Source organism: Asterias rubens, chromosome 17 (assembly GCF_902459465.1).
Source record: "Asterias rubens chromosome 17, eAstRub1.3, whole genome shotgun sequence".
NCBI lineage: Eukaryota > Metazoa > Echinodermata > Asteroidea > Forcipulatida > Asteriidae > Asterias > Asterias rubens.
The window spans coordinates 8,054,496-8,075,760 of record NC_047078.1 but is presented as its reverse complement, the minus strand read 5'-3'; the positions used below and the strand labels follow the sequence as shown (position 1 = coordinate 8,075,760).

The 21,265-nt window shown below is 38.8% G+C and overlaps 1 protein-coding gene and 1 non-coding gene across 2 annotated transcripts in view; both read right to left on the bottom strand.

The window, feature by feature from the left end:
• Positions 1 to 21,265, bottom strand: part of LOC117301759 — a 241,232-nt gene that overhangs the window by 14,244 nt on the left and 205,723 nt on the right. The window contains exons 142-158 of the mRNA XM_033785780.1: positions 20,272 to 20,367; positions 17,950 to 18,072; positions 16,694 to 16,822; positions 16,155 to 16,268; positions 15,499 to 15,681; positions 13,360 to 13,442; positions 12,003 to 12,090; positions 10,953 to 11,038; positions 10,292 to 10,489; positions 9,328 to 9,421; positions 7,779 to 7,946; positions 6,800 to 6,882; positions 5,757 to 5,853; positions 4,412 to 4,503; positions 3,782 to 3,961; positions 2,763 to 2,942; positions 1,007 to 1,097 (exon numbers count right to left, since the gene is read on the bottom strand). Of these exons, the coding sequence (XP_033641671.1) occupies positions 1,007 to 1,097; positions 2,763 to 2,942; positions 3,782 to 3,961; positions 4,412 to 4,503; positions 5,757 to 5,853; positions 6,800 to 6,882; positions 7,779 to 7,946; positions 9,328 to 9,421; positions 10,292 to 10,489; positions 10,953 to 11,038; positions 12,003 to 12,090; positions 13,360 to 13,442; positions 15,499 to 15,681; positions 16,155 to 16,268; positions 16,694 to 16,822; positions 17,950 to 18,072; positions 20,272 to 20,367 (2,085 nt within the window). The remainder of the gene's footprint in view (positions 1 to 1,006; positions 1,098 to 2,762; positions 2,943 to 3,781; positions 3,962 to 4,411; positions 4,504 to 5,756; positions 5,854 to 6,799; positions 6,883 to 7,778; positions 7,947 to 9,327; positions 9,422 to 10,291; positions 10,490 to 10,952; positions 11,039 to 12,002; positions 12,091 to 13,359; positions 13,443 to 15,498; positions 15,682 to 16,154; positions 16,269 to 16,693; positions 16,823 to 17,949; positions 18,073 to 20,271; positions 20,368 to 21,265) is intronic.
• Positions 8,061 to 8,133, bottom strand: Trnas-aga. The gene has a single exon. It is a non-coding gene; the product is annotated as a tRNA-Ser (tRNA).

The following is a 21,265-nucleotide window of genomic DNA, read 5'->3' as shown; positions in this document are numbered from 1 at the left end:
TGTCTCAAATCAAGTCACAGAGATTATACAACTTATACCAATCTATCTCTAAACCCCAATTCTTTCTTTTAGGTTGAGACATTCCACTCATTCAGTTGTACAAACTAAACAGATACCTCGGGTCATCTAATAACAATAATAATAATAATAAACGGCACTTAAAATACGCTCTACTTAGAAAACTAAATCACAGCGCTTACAAAAATATTTAGTACAGGAAAATAAACAAATAAATTAGTGAAAAGTCAATTGAGTTAAATGAAATGAAAGCCACCTGAATGCAATAAGTTGAATAATGTTGAAATAGGTATGTTTTGATCATTTGCTTGAATTTGTCAGTTGATTTAGCATTTTGGATTGAGTGTGGTAGAATGTTCCACTCCTTTGCTGCAGTGACTGTAAATGTTCTATCACCAGCCTTGTTACGGGTGCGTGGGACAGTCAGCTGGAATGGGTTGGTGCTGGACCATAGGTTGGGTCTTGAAGGAACATACTGTATAACGCAGGACTGCATGTAATATGGTGATTGGTTGTGAAATGATTTGAAAACCAAAAGGAATAACTTGTAACTACCTTGTATCTACCAACACACACTACTTGCCTTCCCCAAAACACGCACCACTACTTGGGGAAAAATGACAGTAGAAAGCTTCCCTGAAAATATTACGTGCTGAGGTGCTGTAGTTTTTGGGAAATGAGTAAAACAATGTAATGAAAATAATTTTCGTCTCATGAGACCAAAATTATTTTAAGCATTTACAAATGTATTTTCATTACATTGTTTTACTCATTTCTCGAAAACTACAGCACCTCAGTAAGTAATATTTGAAGGGAAGCTTTCCACAACCATTATCTTCAAACCCTGTACGTTTAATGTAAATAATATATGGACATTTTGACAAAGTACCCAAATCCTTTAAGAGACATGAGTTCCCAGTAAGAATTGATTATCGATTCTTGATTATCACCAATTGATTAAAGATTAATTGATACATGTGTAAGTTACCTTGGCAGCTTGGGCAGCACTGTCCTTCTAGTTGAGTTGGTGATGAACAGTCACCAGGGCAGATTATCGTGTTACATTCAATCTCTCCATCCTACAGTAACAAACAAAAACAACAACATTTAAAATAAAGGGTCTATGTACTTTTTTCTTAACACAAAACACAATGTCCACAGATTTACATAAAACTTACACAGTTTAAAGATTATGATAGTAGAAAGCTTCCCCTGAAATTTTACTAACTGAGGTGCTGTAGTGTTTGAGAAACGAGTAAAACCAACAATTTTCGTCTCAGTTTTAGCATGTAAAAACGTATTAACCAGTTATGCTATGGTTTTGGTATAATATCATAACTGGTATATTATGCTAAAATAATTTTCGTCTTCCTGATGAGACAACAATTATTTTGTGACTTGTTTTACTCATTTCTCAAAAAATACACAACCTCAGTTAGTAATATTTGAAGGGAAGCTTTCCACTACCGTTATATAGATCGTCAAACCCTGTAAGTTTAATGTAATTCTGTGGACAGTTTGAAAAACTACATTACCTGAATCCTTTACATGTAAGTTATAAGTTGCTCACTAAACATGTTTCTCATCAACACGGCTCAGCTCCATCCTACATACTTAAATCTGTTGACGCCTGATACAACTAGACCAGGCCTGAGATCTGTAGTGTGTCCAATACTATTTTGGCACACCATTGAACACAAGTGCATGATGGGTAATAAGCACATCCCAGGTCAAAATTCCAGTTGAACCTAGTTAACTGGGGTCAACTGGTTCAACTGGATAGTGATCAAACTCATCCATTTTCCATATTAACCAACTGGTTTGGACTAGGTTTAACTGTGTTCAACTAGGTTGAAATTATAAACCAGTTGGTTTCTGTCCATTTTCCATATTAAACCAACTGGTTTTAACTGTGTTTAACTAGTTTATCAACTGGTTTCAACTAGTTCCAGTTAAACCCAGTTTACCTAGGTTCAACTGGAATTTTGACCTGGGATGGAAAGTTATTACATGGAATAAAGTACAGTTATACTCAGTTCAGTACACACAACTCTCCAGTTTGTCTTTATAGAAATAGACCCTTTATGAATTATACAAGTACACCACAAGATATATCAGCAATACGCTTCATTCGCTAGAATTCACTTTACAACAAGACTCTGGAATTCACTTCCTGAAGACAAAATGCACAGCACCACTCTCTTCCAGCAGAAACTTAAAACACACTTGTCCAAGTTTGCTTTCCCAACAATTTGATAATACTTTAACTTAACTTCTACTAGACCGGCGCCTTCGGTTGGTATACAGGAAAGTGTGCATTACAAATGCTGTATTATTATTATTATCAATAAATCCATCTCAAAGGCAGTGGACACTATTGGTAGTTACTCAAAATAATTATTAGCATAAAACCTTACTAGGTAACGAGTAATGGGGAAAGGATGATAGTATAAAACATTGTGAGAAATGGCTCCCTCTAAAGAAGTAATTTTCCAAGAATTTGATTTCGAGACCTCAGACTTAGAATTTGAGGTCTCGAAATCAAGCATCTAAAAGCACACAACTTCGTGTGACAAGAGTGTTTTTTTTCTTTCATTGTTATCTCACAACTTCGACGACCAATTGAGCTGAAATTTTCACAGGTTGGTTATTTTATGCATATGTTGAGATACACCAAGTGAGAAGACTGGTGTTTGACAATTACCAATAGTGTCTTTAATAGATGTAAATCCATCTTAACTTACCACACATTTGCATGATGTACAAGGGTTGTATGCAATCCAGCTCTGTCCATGTGTGTATTGTGTACCATCCACTGGGTCGGTACATACATCACATGTTGGACAGCATAAACCTGGTGTCTCTACTGTTACTGTACAAGTCAATGGTGGACATTCTCGACTCACACACGCAACGTTACCTCTCTATAGAAAACAACAATAATCAATATCATTAAACAATAAAAATTAATCATATGAACAATAATCAACAAAGTTAAATTAGAGTTAAATCTGAAATTCATTTAAAGCAACAGTCATAACGAAAATAAGCCAGAGTAAAAGCTGATATACTTTAAAACATCAATAACGAACAAAGTTAAAACAGATGGAAATTTGCATCAGGGATAAAGAATATTCAATTTTAGTTTTACCCTGAAATGCATTAGAAGCAAAAATCGTCAAGAAAAAAAATTAACCCAATGCATTTAAAGCATTAAACATCAACAAAAATATGCCAAAGTAAAAACTGAAATGCATTTAAAATAACAATCAGTAACAAAGTTAAAACAGAGTACAAATTTAAAAGCATTCAAAAATAACAATAATAAAAGAAATAGCCATAGTTAAAACTGAAATGCATTTATAACAGACATCAACAACAACAACAACCTTAAAACAAGAATAAAAACTATAATTATTTAAAACAACAAACAACAACAAAGTTAAGCCAGAGTAAAAACTGAAATGCATTTAAAGCATTTAAAACAACAATCATCAACGAAATGGAAATAGAGTAAAAAATGAAATGCACATAAAAGAAAAGTCATCAAGTCATCAAAGTTGAACATCACACCAAACAAAAGCTCAACACTCGCTCTAAACAAAGGAATGAGGGCAGTATATTTGGGGGTTGTAGTTTTAAAGTTATGACTGTTTATAAAAGTCATAGAATTATTTGACGTGTTTTTGGTGGTCGCTAGCAAACTGCAAATTGCATTTCAAACAACTATGAGTTTATAGGTAGAAGCTACGAATAAACTCACCATACAGGAGCACGTATCACAGGGACTATTCTCAGGTGAGAATATTTCCTCATCGTTATACATGATATCGCGATAGACACAGACGCTACAATCAGCACAGCATTCTCCGTCAAGAATCAATCCATGGGTGCAGTTACTATTCTCAGGACAGGGTAGAGGCAGACAACGGACATCTTGATCCTAAACAAATAAACAATGATAATCAGCTTCGATGAGGATACAAATTTTGATTTAACTTAAATGTCATCATTCTCATGTTCAAGGCCTTACATAAACAATCCCCTCATAACATCATGGACATTCTGCAAAATGGTGCTGAACGGAGACACCGTCGGTCAAATTGCAGCTGTTTATTTTACTTTGTAGTTCCAAGAACAAGCCACATCACTTTTGCTGATAGAGCCTTCTCAATCCATGGACCCAAACTCTGGAATAAACTTCCAAATCACATCAGGGACACAACATCAAAACATTAAAGTCACTTCATCAATGACTGATTTAGTTCTTCCGCTTTTAATTTAGGCACTTTATAAATTATTTATGGATACAGGTTGAATTGGTTTTTCTGTCAGATCAAAGTAAAAGAGCGTCTTTAATACAGAGAATCAAGACAGATGTTGAATGACTTACAAAGCATGTACATTCCACACAAGGATCTTCTGGATCAAACCAACTTTCACCACTTTCATAAACCTGGCCTCCTGGTTGACGACAAAATCCATCTGCAATTTAAAATAAATCAAAGAATGAAATATCATCTGATAATAGGAAATTCGAAAAAAAAACTGAAAATAGAATAAGTCTCCATTGCAAACTGCTCACTTACTAAAAGGACCTATGTTATAAATGCAAAAATATAGTTAAAGGCAGTGGACACTATCGGTAATTGTCAAAGACTAGCCTTCATAGATCACAGTTGGTGTATCTCAACTTATGCATAAAATAACCAACCTGTGAAAATTTGAGCTCAATCGGTCATCGAAGTTGCAGGATATTAATGAGAGAAAAAACACCCTTGTTACACGAAGTTGTGTGCGTTTAGATGGTTGATTTCCAGACCTCAAGTTCTAAATCTGAGGTCTCAAAATCAAATTCGTGGAAAGTTACTTCTTTCTCAAAAATTATGGCACTTCAGAGGGAGCCGTTTCTCACAATGTTTTATACCATCAACCTCTCCCCATTACTCGTTATCAAGAAAGGTGTTATGCCAATAATTATTTTGAGTAATTACCAATAGTGTCCACTGCCTTTAAAGGCACTGGATACTATTGGTAATTGCTCAAAATAATTGTAACGATCAAATGGAGAGATGTTGATAGAATAAAACACTGTGAGAAACGGCTTCCTCTGAAGTAATGTCGTTTTCGAGAAAGAAGTTATTTCTCACTAAAATATTTGAATTTGATTTCAAGACCTCAGAATTTGATTTTGAAGTCTTGTATTCAAGCATCTGAAAGCACACAACTATGTGTGACAAGTGTGTTTTTTCTTCCATTATTATTTCCCAACTTCGAGGACCAATGGAGCTCAAATTTTCACAAGCTTGTTCTTTTATGTATATGTTGAGATACACCAAGTGAGAAGACTGGTCTTTGACAATTACAAATAGTGTCCAGTGTCTTTAACCGAGAAATTTGCTAAGCGGACTTTTCTGCTTAACGGCTTTATGAAATTGCGCCCTGACTAAAGAGCCAAAAGGAGTCACTGCATACAGTTATATATAAGAACTAGAGGGCGCACTGGCCTATATACGCAACCCGGCACAGCGTGTATTTGTGCGGCCATTTTGTAAGTTGACAAAACAGCATCGAGTAGCGTTCAATAAACACAAACTCCAACATGTATACTCATATTCAACGCGTGACAGAATGGTGGCGTGGTCTCCTTGGGGTCCCGTCGCGTTTGTGCAAGAAGCATCACCAGTGAGCCCCTAGTTCTTACATATAACTCTATGAGTCACTGTGATATAACTCACCAGCACATCGAGGGCAGCATTCTCCCGCTACTGTGGTAGTCACTGTACACAATAAGACTGGGCATTGCTCTGCATGGGTACACTTCACATTACCTTTCTGTAATCAACAAGTATATCAAAGTGATTTAATAGAAATCTATAGACCAATCCGACGAAACAAAATTGGTAGCGCCCTCTATTGAAAATTACCATCTGCGCGGTGTCTTTTTGTGCACAATCTAGGCATTGAAGACAGCGCAGCAAATGGCGCGCAGTGCTCAACACTCGCACTCCCAGTTATCAGTTTGCTGCTCCTCACTTATGGAACAATCTCCCTCTACACATCAATCAAGCTACCACGATCTCAAGTTTCAAGACTCTTCTCAAAACATTTCTGTTCAATTCATCCTATACATAATTATTATTACTTTCATTTTTTTAAATTTTTATATTTTCCTCTGAGCGCTTAGAGACTTTCTTTTGGAGGTGTTATATATATATATAGGCTGTCACTCGCTAACGAGTATGACTATCGGGGGTTGGGTTGCGGAGTTTGAGTTTGCAAGCCTTCTCATGAGAGTGAAATAGAAAAGAAAAGCAGTTGTTATTATTATTTTTTATTATGCTGGGCCATCTTTACTGAAAACAGTTAATATTAAAGGCACTGGACACTATTGGTAATTACTCAAAATAATTATCAGCATAAAACCTCACTTGGTAACAAGTAATGGGGAGAGGTTGACAGTATAAAACGTTGTGAGAAACGGCTCCCTCTGAAGTGGCGTAGTTTTCGAGAAAGAAGTATTTTCCACGAACTTGATTTCGAGACCTCAGATTTAGAACTTGAGGTCTCGAAATCAAGCATCTGAAAGCACACAACTTCGTGTGACAAGGGTGTTTTTTTCTTTCATTATTATATCGCAACTCTGACTACCAATCAAGCTCAAACTTTCACAGGTTTCTTATTTTATGTATATGTTGAGATACACCAAGTGAGAAGACTGGTCTTTGACAATTACCAATAGTGTCCAGTGTCTTTGACCGTACACTGAAGCATATCTTACCCTACAGTTACAGGTTCTACAGGGAGCTAATGCAGGGTGGGTCGTTTCTCCGTCTCTTATCACTTGACCCAAATAGAAACAATCTGTCAAAGAAACAAGAAATATGTCACTAGAAATGGCACAATGACAGAGGGGTTAAAACGGGGAAATGATAAACAAGAAATATATCACGTTTAAATGGCACAAACTGCGCGTACCGATCATTGCGTCACCAAATTTTTGCATTACATTTGCATTTGCAGGAAGTATGAACTGGATCTGGATCTGGATTTGGATAAATATTCTCAACGCTCTAATTAAAGCCAAACGAGAAGAGAAGATGTTGAAGAAATTTGACTTTTAGATGTGGAAGGAAAACCCCAGAGAAAGGAAAACCCACGCAGTCAAGTAGGGACTAGAACCCAATCCACATAGTGCCCCGATGGGATTCGAAGCGGGGTCCTGGAGGTGGAAGGCAAGGCAAGACACCACTGTGTCATGTCCGAGCGGTTAAGAGCACCGGATTCAAGCTCTGGTGTTTGATCAGCGGGAAGTGGGTTCGAATCCTGGTCGTGACACTAGCTACGTAAAATTGGGGAGGTAGCGCTTTCTGCTCCACCGGCCAGGCTTCGGACTGATGATACCCAAGCCTACATCCCCATGGACTGTAAAAGGGGCAACCCTGTTTCAGCCCTAGGAGTAGGTGGCAATTAACGGCCTCTGGAAAAAAATAATTGTAGCCCACACCTTGAAGTGGCCCTCAGGCTCTGTGTGTCTGGCAACTTGCATAAAAAAAACTTTAAAAAACTACACCAACCTGACCGCCAGAACCAGGCTTCAACTAGAACCAGGGCCCAATTTCATAGAGCTGCTAAAAGGACAAAAATTTGCTTAGCATGAAATTTCTTCCTTGATAAAAACAGGATTACCAACCAAATTTCCAATTAAATGGTGTTTGAAGCTTTGCATGGTGTGGACTGAATCAAATGAACTGATTTACCTTCACATATTGGGCAGCATTCTCCTGGTGGTTGATACGGATCGTAACATTCTGTATTGCAGCTCGCTGGTTCACAAACAACATCTCCGTAGATACACACACATTCATCACAGTTCAATGCAGTAAAGAATGCACCATTCCTGTATGCAGCCCCATTGTTAACACAACCTGAAGAATATAACACACAGTATTCATTTGGGTTTTTTACCCATACCTCGATGTGCACTAGCACTGCATACTCAGCACTTTCCCAATCCTGTGAAAAAATATCACCGGCATATATTACTCGGGTGGGATTCGAACCCACGACCCTTGCAATTCTAGAGCAATATCATACCAACTAGACCACCGAGATTGCCCGGTAGCTAGAGGCAGTTCGAATCCTATGTTTTGGCAGCGGGTACGTCAACATAGATGTTAAATTTGCATCGGGGATAAAGAATATGATTTTTTTTTTACCCATCTATTACAACACACAGTAATAAGAATAAGATCAAACTATCGGTAAACTATAGCGTCAGATTTATTTATAACATTTTGGAACATTTACCGATATTTACTAGATGATTGCCTTACTTTATTTAGATGTGGCTTTTCCCTTCAACAAAAATTTTAAGTATTGTTTGAAGCTTTGCGTGGTATATGGACAAATAGGAAGAAACTATCTAAACTTGCAGGTATAACCATGTGTAAATCTCTTATGTCTGAGTGTTGGCTCTGAGAAGAGTGGGTTTTGGTCTCGACGTTATAGTCTGCTCGTCTCCTGAAGACGTGCAGAGTATACTGTTCGAAACGTCAAGACCAAAACCCACTCTTCTCAGCGCCAACACTAACACAACCACACTCAGTGTTGACATTCTGGCATACCAGGACCAGGCTACTTGTACTCTATGTACAAGAACCAGACTACTTGTACTCTATGTACAAGAACCAGGCTACTTGTACTCTATGTACAAGAACCAGACTACTTGTACTCTATGTACAAGAACCAGGCTACTTGTACTCTATGTACAAGAACCAGACTACTTGTACACTATGTACAAGAACCAGACTACTTGTACTCTATGTACAAGAACCAGGCTACTTGTACTCTATGCAAGAACCAGGCTACTTGTACTCTATGCAAGAACCAGGCTACTTGTACTCTATGTACAAGAACCAGGCTACTGGTACTCTATGTAAAAGAACTCGGCTACTGGTACCCTATACACAAGAACCAGGCTACTGGTACTCTTTTTATTATATGTTATTCCCGTAAAATACAGCCCTGGGAAGGCCGTGTGACCTTTTTACCCCGAGGTTACCCCGCATTACTTTCACACTGTGTCCCTAATCCACAGGTTCTGGTTGCCCGTTTCAAGACCACCCCGGGGTTTTACCGCCTACCCATACTCCAGAGCAGGGGTGGCCAGTGTATTCCTCGGGGTTTGCCCAATTGCCGAGGCAGACCAGGGGTAAAGCGATCATAGTGTGAACAGTCCTGCGGTTATTACCCAGGGGGAAACCCTGGGGAATAGAGTAGTGTGAAAAGGGTTTATGTTACACTGACCTCCACAATCCGGACAGCACTGACCAGGAATAAGTACCGGGTTCTCACATCGTGTGTTACATTCAGTGCGGAAACATTGGATATTGCCGCCCTCCTGTAAACAATACAAACATAATCTCAATAAGGCAATGGTTTCAATTAATGAGATTTGCATTTTGCCCAACCAGGGGCCAATTTCATAGCACTGCTTAACGATAAGCAAGTTTTTGTTTGTGCTAACTATACATGTAGCAGACAAAAGGTGGTTAAGCGTAAGCATATTTCACAGGTTAGAAAGGAAATTATGCGGCCATATTGCGCATTCATGATGGTTTTACATTTTTGCATCATTCATTTTCATAAGTACCATATGGTTAACACGCCTTTTCGTGTGCTTATGGTTAGCAGCCTATGAAATGGACATAGTACAGTAAGCACAAAATTTACCTTTGAACAGCTACTTGAGCGATTTTGTTTTTGACGGGAATGCTTTATAATCTGGTTTATAATGTGTCTGTTTACCATTTAAATGGAATTTAGACATTAGTACACTTCTGAATTTTTTTGTAATTTCGATTACAAATCAGACCCCAACCTCAAGAATTTGAAAAACTAAAACCACTTCTGCCGTTGACGGCGCGCGTCAAAGGACAATGCTTTGACGTCTTTTGTGGGAGTTTGCTTTGTTATACCTCCTTGCTGCAACAAAGCGGCTTTACAAATTGGAGCTCCCAACTATGACGTTTTTAGAGTGCTTACGTAACGAAAAAGCGCTGGATAAGGGTATTTGAAATGAGTGTTTTTGTACACAATTAAAATCTAACAATAATCATATGACTCGATTTTCTTATGCATTGAAAACATTTAAAATGAATTTCAGCCCAATTCACAGCTTGACATTTTCGTTCAAGCAGATTTTTAAAAGTTGCAGACGCGACTTAAAGTGACTACAACAGTATTGTTTGATGTTGAATAAAATACTCACAAAGCAGCTACATGTCAGACACGGATCCATCGAGTCCTGCCATTGGTCTCCGGTACGGTGGAATTCACGATGGTTGTCCACACATCCTGGTAGCATGTCCACGCACGTATTACAACATTCTCCTTTAATACGAACTTGAGATGACGTCGAACAGGTCAGTGCCGGACAAGTTTTATACTGACACTCTAGAGCGCCTCGCTGTAATCAAGGAAACAAATAAACCCCTCATCAGCTGATGGTGCATGTTTCCCTCATAGAGTTATACATAAAAAATAGAGGGCGCTCTGGTAATGCTTCTTGCACAAGAGAGCTGTTGGTGGTATAAAACATTGTGAGATACAGCTCACTCTGAAGTAATGTAGTTTTGGAGGTAGAAACAATTTTCCACAAATTTGATTTCGAGACGTCAGAATTAGATTTTGAGGTCCCAAAATCAAGCATCTGAATGCACACAACTTCGTGTGACAAGGGTGTTTTTCTTCCATTATTATCTAGCAACTTCGAAAACCAATCCAGTTCAAATTTTCACAGGTTTGTTATTTTGTACATATGTTGAGATACAGCAAGTGAGAAGACTGGTCTGTGACAATTACCAATAGTGTCCAGTGTCTTTAAATAGTGATTTGTTTTTAGAGGGTTAGTTTTTTTGCCGATGACTTACCGTGCACGTACACACACTACATTTGGGAGTTTCTGGTACAAATGTTTCACCGTGTACATATTCCTTGCCGTCAAACTCACAGTTATCTAGAATCCAAACACAATGAAGGAACTATAAGTATGCAAACTAATTGAATTACATTACTAAACTAAGATGGCGTCCACAGGCACAGAGTTGAACGAACGAACGAACGAACAAACGAACGAACGAACGAACGAGCGAACGAGCGAACGAGCGAACGAACGAACGAACGAACGAACGAACGAACGAACGAACGAACGAACGAACGAAGGAAGGAAGGAACGAATGAACGAAGAAACGAAGGAACGAACGAACGAAGGAACGAACAAACGAACGAACGAACGAACAAACGAACAAACGAACGCAGGATAGAACAAAATGAAAAACGTACAAGGAACACTGATACTGAGATAAACAGTAGGCCTATGAGTAAAAGATTTCAACAATACAGAATATGAAAAACAAACTAGGAAATCTAGTATGGTGAACTCGTCCAAATTATTTAAAATTTCAGTATGACAAGAAGGTTGTACATGTACAACAACCCCCGGATAAATAATGATAAATAGAGTCGGTCAGTGTGAATTTATTAAAAATAATAACAATTAAAGTAATAATAACTATAGTTTTTTATTTAGCGCATTTATTAAAAACTGTCTCAATACGCTTTACATTAGTGCCCTGGTCATTGGGCTGACAACATTCCTTTAATGTTTCTCAGCTCCCTGGGAGTATACAGCCCTGAGCTGCCGGGTAAGGCGCTTGTGGCTTTTTCATACACAATATCAACCTCTACCCTCGCAGGTACCCATTTATACACCCCTGGGTGAAGAGAAGAAACTATAGTTAAATATCTTGCTCAAGGACACGAATGCAACGACCGGGATTCAAACCTACATGTACACTCTGATGACTTTAACAACCAGAGCTTGAATTTGACGCTCTAAACCACTCGGCCATGACACCCTACTAGTTATTATTAACAATCAACTGCTAAGGGTTTGGAATAGTGTGCTACCGTTGACTTACCTTCACATGTTTGGCAGCATGGGCCCTCAGTTGGTTTACTACATGTTATCTCTGGACAGGTCAAGTTAGAACACTTAACACTACCATCCTAGAACAACAAAATAATAATAATAATAATAATAATAATAACAAGACTTGTAATGCGCACATATCCACCCTGCTGGGTGTTCAAGGCGCAGTAAAACCAAAAAGCAAAAAACAAAGAAAACATAACACATAGAAAACAGACACAACAAAATTACTCCTTGAAAACCTGTGACATAAGATAAGTTTTGAGAAGAGACTTGAACTTTGCGGTACAAAGACAATATCGAAGATTAAGTGGTCAAGAGTTCCAGATGCGTGGCACGGCTGAAGAAAAAGACCTGTATCAAAAGGATGTATCAGAAAGAACATAATCTACCCAGCAAAGTAGATAATCACATGGTGAATACCACAAACCAAATACATGTGTTGACCCGATGCGCCATTTTGGTGGTCAATGTCAACGTGCGAACGGTTATTCAGTGAAGTGTGCATTTAAGCCGACACGCGGCGTTTACACAGAAACCTATTGACTAGCAGAAAAGGTGAGCGTGGCACAGTCGCTGCAGGTTATGTGCGTGCAAAGGGTCACTACATCAGGGCACGATTTCCCTTGTATAGCAGAGCAAAATGCTATGCATAATATGTCAGTTGCTATTCAAAACTCATCATTTGCTACTCAATATTAGCATTCAGTGTGAACAAAACTTGTTCAGTCAAAATAATTTGCTATAATAACAAATAATAATAACAAATTCTAACAATGTATATAGCACATTTTACAATAACCGTATCAATGCGCTTTACATTAGTGCCCTGGTCATAGGGCCAATAACATCCCTGTAATGTTTCTCAGCTCCCTTGGGAGTATACAGCCCTAAGCTGCCTGTAAGGCTCTTGTGGCTTTTCATACACAATATCAACCTCTACCCTCGCTGGTACCCATTTATACCTCTGGGTGAAGAGAAGCAATTATAGTAAAGTATCTTGCTTAAGGACACAAGTGTCAGGACCGGGATTCGAACCCACACTCCGGTGACTGCACCAGAACTTGAATTCGATGCTCTTAACCACTAGGCCATGACACTCTACTATGCAAAAATACTGGATGAAAATCGATCCCTGTACATTGATATCTCACCATGTTTCGCCTCAAATCCCATAAAAAGGGATGTTTTAGAAATACGTACAGGTTTCAGTTGTTGGAATGTACAAACTCAATACAAACACTGTCTGAAGTTTGAGTTTTGTGTAACATCTTGGTTCTGATGTTGCACTTTATCTCTGGGCATTCATATTTTGTTCAAGTTATGGAACATGGCGTTATGCTTACCTCACATCTACAGACTGTACAGTTATTGCTCGATGGTGTGAAATATTGGTTGTTACGAATCAACGTTCCTTCACTTAAACAATCTGTACATAAATATTTAGAATGATAATATAAATACATTATGATACTGCAATCCACACACTCTTAAAATTACATATATATCCTCATTGTATATGAGATAAATGGTGTTTGAAGCTCTCTGCATGGTGTGGAAATTAAGAGTAATTATATAACACCCAAGCAGATCCTTGCCATTTGATTGGAGGATTGTCCGTCACGTGATAGCAAATAAAAGTACCATTGCACGCTGAGTCACTCGCCGTGCTTTTTCGTTCCATCCGAAAAGTACCATTGCACGCTTGCACGCTGCCAGCGTGCAATGGTACTTTTCGGATGGAACGAAAAAGCTGAGTAAAAACATCACTGCGTGCGCGTGTCTTTGGTAACGCAGCAGGTGTTACTGCAAGAAGGCATAGTAAAATTACTAGCATTCGGCTTCTACAGTTGAAATTGTTTGTTTTGACAGTTGTTTCTTTCAATCAAAATGACAAAGTTCTACTTGGATGTTATATAAAACAAATAATGAATGTTTTTCATTCGTGCAATGGTGCGAATATGTTCATTCGTTGAAAGCTGGAATGTTCCATTCAACTCGGCTCCGCCTCGTTGAATAGAACATTCCATCTTTCAACTCATGAACATATTCGCACCATTGCACTCATAAACATTCACTATGTGTATACTATTTAATATAAATATGAATAGTAGACTTGCGGGTACAACCATGTATAAAATCTCTTTTGAGTGAGCATCCCTCAAGCCATACATAAAATCAACCACCACCAGAAGTCCAACATTCTCCTCAGAACAAGCAGAGTATACTGTTGGAAACATTTTATCAGTGGTGACTGGGTATACAACCAACATTTTATCAGTGGTGACTGGGTATACAACCAACATTTTATCAGTGGTGACTGGGTATACAACCAACATTTTATCAGTGGTGACTGGGTATACAACCAACATTTTATCAGTGGTGACTGGGTACACAACCAACATTTTATCAGTGGTGACTGGGTATACAACCAACATTTTATCAGTGGTGACTGGGTACACAACCAACATTTTATCAGTGGTGACTGGGTATACAACCAACATTTTATCAGTGGTGACTGGGTACACAACCAACATTTTATCAGTGGTGACTGGGTATACAACCAACATTTTATCAGTGGTGACTGGGTACACAACCAACATTTTATCAGTGGTGACTGGGTATACAACCAACATTTTATCAGTGGTGACTGGGTACACAACCAACATTTTATCAGTGGTGACTGGGTATACAACCAACATTTTATCAGTGGTGACTGGGTACACAACCAACATTTTATCAGTGGTGACTGGGTATACAACCAACATTTTATCAGTGGTGACTGGGTACACAACCAACATTTTATCAGTGGTGACTGGGTATACAACCAACATTTTATCAGTGGTGACTGGGTATACAACCAACATTTTATCAGTGGTGACTGGGTATACATGTACAACCAACATTTTAAGATTTATTGAGAATTTTGTGAGTTTTGGTCCGAAATGAACAAATTTGACCATGCTGGTATGGTCAAATTTTCAGAATTGGGGTCAAAACATTTCTGTTGATTTTATGGTTCCAAATGATACAGAATGGACTACTGAAGACATTTTATCAGTGGAGACTGGGTATAAAGCAACATTTTACAGATTTATTGAGAATTTAGTGAGTTTGGATTTATGGGCTGAACTGATAAAAAATCGACCATACCGGTATGGTCAAATTTTCAGATTTGGGGTAAAAAATAGTCTGTTGATTTTATGGTTCCAAATGATACAGAACGGACAACTGAAGACATTTTATCAGTAGAGACTGGGTATAAAACAACAATTTACAGAGTTATTGAGAATTTAGTGAGTTTGCATTTTTGGTCGGAAATGAAAAAAGTCAACCATACCGGTATGGTCAAATTTTCAGATTTGGGGTCAAGAAATTTCCGATGATTTTATGGTTCCAAATGATACAGAACAGACTACTGAAGACATTTTATCAGTGGAGACTGGCTATACATGTGGTATATGTGGTATATAAGGTTATCTTACCTGTACATTCATGACAGCATACCCCAGCCCTGGGTACCGGGTTACTACACCTCTCTGCACAGATCTCTTCAACACATTGCACTTCTCCGTTGTTACATGAGCAAAGTTCACATGCATTGAAGAGCGAAGTCCAGTTGGTCATGTGTCGGTACAGGATACCCTTGATCATACAATCTTCTGAATCTGTATTTGGAAAAAAGAATGAAGTACCAAAATTATAGGCACTGGATACTACTTTAAGAAAGGTAGGTTATTGAAGTGATGAACTCTGAGACCCAGTTATGCCGCACCTTTTAAGGGTTTACAAGGTGCTAAGGCCCATTTAGCAGCCACAGCAAGGAGCACCGGGGCGAACCTCTTCTCTTTATGATTAGTGCACTGGGTTATTTTACGCGCGTCACACATCGCATGGGACCAAGGGCTTTACGTCCCATCCGAAGGACGAAGCAATGGTTAAGTGTCTTGCTTAAGGACACAAGTGTCCAGCTGGGGATTCGAAACCAAACTCAGAAACTGATCAGAAACACCAGAGTTTGAATTCGGTGCTCTTAACCGCTCGTCCACGACACTTCCATTGATGTCATTATTATCGAGTGATGTTATGAGAAATAATTCCTTAATTCCAAGTGATACAAACAATAACTAAAAAGCCATACCTGACGGTGGGCAGTCGGTGCATTGTGTGACTCCAAACTCGCATGTACATTGTGAGCATCCATCGATGGTCCAACTAGTGCCAGCTGGATACAAAGTGTTCTGATATAAGCAACCTTAATAAAGAAAAACAAGAAATAGATCAACATATCAAAGGTAGAGTGGGCGGGGCAGGGTGTGGCTAGAGGGTAGAGGGTGTGGTCATGGTACATTGTGGGCATTCATCAATGGTCCAACTAGTGCCAGCAGGATACAAAGTGTTCTGATATAGGCAACCTGATTAAAGAAAAAAAGGTATAAATCAACTTGTCAAAGGTCTGAGGGGCGGGGCAGGGTGTGGCTTGAGGGTACAGGGTGTGGTCATGGCACATTGTGAGCATTCATCAATGGTCCAACTAGTGCCAGCAGGATACAAAGTGTTCTGATATAGGCAACCTGACACATTCATACAAAATACAGAAATAAATCAATACACCAAAGGTAAGATGGGCGGGGCAGGGGTGTGGCGTGAGGGTAGAGGGCGTGGTCATGGTATACATACCTTTAGGTCCAATACATGTCTTTCCATCAGTATCCACAATGAATCCTTCATTACAGGCACATAGGTAGGATCCAATCGTATTGATGCATCGTTGACTACAGGAATGGTTCAATTCGCATTCATTAATATCTGAAATCAAACAAAACCTCAATATTTCAACTCAGCACAATGAACAAAGTCACCCGTACCAGGGGCCAATATCATAGAGCTGCTTAAGCAAACAAAAAATGTGGTTAAGCACGAAAATAGCTTGCTTGTTTTACATATGTTACTGGCCAAAATTTCATGCCATATACATTGTTTGTGACTGGTATTGAGCTATTTTAATTGTTTACTTAGTATAAAATTTGAGTGGAGTCTTGGCCGGTATTCTGATTTCACTATGCATGGATTATTTTGCTTAGGCAGAGTTTTGTGCTTAAGCAGCTCTATGAAATTGGGCCTAGTGGTTAGACCGACGGACTTGCAATTACAAGGTTGCGGGTTCAAATCCCCTAAGTGAACCGCTGATTTCACAATGACTAGAATAAGTAATGTCGTCTAGCAAGTTTCTTGGTTTATGCAATTCATAATCAAAGACGGTTAAACCAATGTTTGTAATGAGAGAGATTGGCTGTTGTCAGCATGGTGTTGATATCCCCTTGTGCAAGTTTGCCGAGTTCCCTTGATAGGAAGATCATCTAAACAAAAAAACAATCAATAAACAAACAAAGCATCTAACATGGTGCAGCCATCTTGAATTTCTCCCATTGATATCAATGTTACCAAACCGAGGCTGGAAGAATAAAGTAATCTGGTTCTTAATTGCAAGACGATTGTTCTGTGATTATTTGTTTTGTAAGTTAATTAATACACTGATTTCCAGCGAAGACCTGACAAACACATTATTTTGTCTTCGTCTGTTACAGGAATAAAATGGTCACTGTGAACCGAGAGTAAAGAAAACAACTTGCCGTAGCCTCTATCCTTTCCGACTCTTCAAGTATTTGAGAGGGTCACATTAGCATGCATGATTGTTATTCGATATGAGGAGTATAACCAAGATGGATGCAGCATGATAAAGTACATCAGGTAAATCAAGAATAATAGGCCGTGTCCGAAACGACGACTTCGGCTACAGCTACGGCTAGATCGCCCGCGTTTGCCTATTCTTCAACACTGGTAGACGCGCTGATCTAGACGTAGCTGTAGCCGAAGTCGTCGTTTCGGACACAGCCTTATATTAAGGTTTGTTACGGTCTTAAACCCTGACTTACCTTTGCATAGATCATCTGGTCCAAACTCATAGCCTGGTGGGCAGGCACATTTATAGCTGCCAATGGTGTTAATGCAACCATAGAATGGGCAGATGGCTGGATTGATCGCACACTCATTGATATCTACAAGTACATAATAAACAACAACAATTTGTTGATATCAACAAGTAAATAATAGAACAACAACAATTCATTGATATCAACAAGTAAATAATAAACAACAACAATTCATTGATATCTACAAGTAAACAATAAACAACAACATTTCATTGATATCTACAAGTAAACAATAAACAACAACAATTCATTGATACCTACAAGTAAACAATAAACAACAACAATTCATTGATATCTACAAGTAAACAATAAACAACAACAATTCATTGATACATGTACCTACAAGTAAACAATAAACAACAATTCATTTATTCAGTCTCCTGACGATGACTAGAGCAAGCTAGTCGAAACGTTGAGACCAATTTCAGAACTGACTCCGCGGCAGTACAGTTAATTACGATCCTATAAGCTAAAGTAGTAGTCCAGTCTAATTTCTGCACCATCCGCCCTGGTAATAGTTAAAAGCAGGACAGTTCTTTTCAGAACTGAGAAGTCTCCCGAACCTCCAATTATCTACTCCATGGCAGTAGAATAAAGCAGTTCCCTAAGAACAACTCTACCTGGCAAGTAGATACACACATGGTGTTACCGCAAACCAAATATACAATTCATTTATAACTACAAGTAAACAATAAACAACAATTCATTTATAACTACAAGTAAACAATAAACAACAACAATGAACAAATGGCTGGATTGATGGCATACTCATTGATATCTACAAGTTAACAAAAAGAAAACATCAATGGTAGATGGTTTGATGTTGAAACTACTGTCACGTGTAAAAACAAACAAATTGTAAGCACCTAACACCTTTAGACAAAAATCTCTAAGCGCTCAGAAGAACAACAAGAAACTTACAATAATACGATTAATTGAACAGAAATGTTTTGAGAAGAGTCTGGAAATGTTATATGGAGGTGGCTTAATTGATGTGAAGAGGGAGACTGTTCCATGAATGAGGTCCAACAAATTGAAAACTACGCTGACCGTGGAAATATTTGGAATTATAAGGGTGTCTTTGTTTGCTGAACGGAGATTTCTTAATACCAGTGTCACCAAGTTTTCCACTTGAACAGTCAGCGATTGACCCAATTCATCTGACATCATCATAAGAATAATCTTGGTTGCGCCATTTTGGTGGTCAATGTCTCTGTGCGTTATTCAGTGAAGTGTGCATTTAGGCGATGCAGCATTTACACGAAAACCTATTGCCCACCAAAATGGTGGGCGTGGCACAGTCGCCGCGTGTGACAAACGTGCAAAGGGTCAATAGTGCTGATAGTGAACATGTCTGATTGACTGATTGCCAGCTAAAGCAGTTGCAGCTGTTTGCTTCAATGGCAATACAGAAGGATGGACAGCTACAGTAGTTGCAGCTGTTTGCTTCAATGGCAATACAGAAGGATGGACAGCTACAGTGACCTAACCATAGCCACAATCATTAAAGACGGTCGTGTCATGGCCAAGCGTGTCGTGGCCAAGCGGATAAGAGCACTGGACTCAAACTCTGGTGTTTCTGTTCAGCAGAGTGTGGGTTTGAATCCCGGTCGTGACACTTGTGTCCTAGAGCATGACACTTACCCATTATTGCACCTTGTAAACCATTACATGGTGCTAAAAAGGGTGGTGCTTTCGACAGGGTGGAAGCTTCCGCTGCACCTAAATATCACAGGTTATAGATGATCTCAACGCCATCGGCCTACAACACGATCAAGCTGTTCAGGATCGGCCTGGATGGCACAGACGAATTTCTAACATTGGACATACCTGTGGTCAGACATCTCAAGCCGAGTTGGGCCCGAGTAGCGTCATTTATATAAAGGAATAGGGCTCATACATGTACTTTAAACGTAGCTCAACATATCTTGTAAAAAAATAATACTGTGCTCTTTGTTTTGCCCCTAGGGTTGTGATAAAGCGCTATATAACAACAAAGTAATGTTTTGTTACAAACTTGTACAAAGCCTTCACCATGTTCACAGCTGCCAGCCCGAAACTGTGGAACAGTATACCATCTCGCATCAGAACACTAGAAACTGTTTCGTCATTCAAAAATCACTTAAAAACCCACCGGTTTCCAGTTACTCTTTAATTTAATTTGTTTTTTTCATTGCCTGTTGTTGCTGAGCGCCATGATCTAGATGGAGTGGCGCAATACTAATCTGGTTATTATTATTATTATTATTTTTATTATTAACTCACCTTCTGTACAGGATGGTCCAGTGTAACCAACAGGACACATGCAGATACCACGCTGGCAGATTGCGTTATTCTCACACACTGGGCTGCAAGACATCTCTGTAACATCAAGCAGTCAAATAATAACATTATTCATGTTATTGGCAAACTATGAACACATCTTAAAGACTCAGGACACTATTGGTAACTGTCAAAGACCAGTCTTCTCACTTGGTGTATCTCAATATATGCATAAAAGAACAAACTCTATTGATTGGTCGTCGAAGTTGCGAGATAACAATGAAAGAAAAAACACCCTTGTCACACAAAGTTGTGTGCTTTCAGATGCTTGATTTCGAGGCCTCAAAATCTAATTCTGAGGTCTTGAAATCATTTCAGAGGGAGCTGTTTATCAACCTCTCACCATTACTCGTTACCAAGTAAGATTTTATGCTAATAATTATTTTGAGTAAATACCAAGTGTCCAGTGCCTTTAACATTAACTCATTAAAGGGTCTAGTACACATGTACATGAGGCAACTTTTCCTGACAAATTGGAGGCAACCAACTACGGTGCATGCGACAGGACCACTTTGTTAGCACATGAGTAATTTTCAAACAATGTCTTACCATGGAGGTAGTTCTACCTCCATGGTCTTACAATCCCCAAGAAAAATATGTGTACATTCAAGTGTAAGGGGATTCTCTTCTTGGAGATGGTTTGAACAGATTGCCTGTAAATTGCGTCATGTGACATGGCCCTTAGAAGAAACAAAACAAATGCAGAAATCAAATCCAAAACATTGTATTTCAGCGGGAGCACCATCTTCCTCTATGCTCTTAGATTGGTTCTCACAAATTAAAATAAACCACAGCATGCAACATCTTTACCAAGTAACTCACCAATACCACAATTCTCTCCAGTGAATCCGAGTGAACATAGAGATACACCCTGCTCACATGTAGCTCCATTCTTACAGGCTGGACTACACAGACCCCCACCCACCCACAATAACAG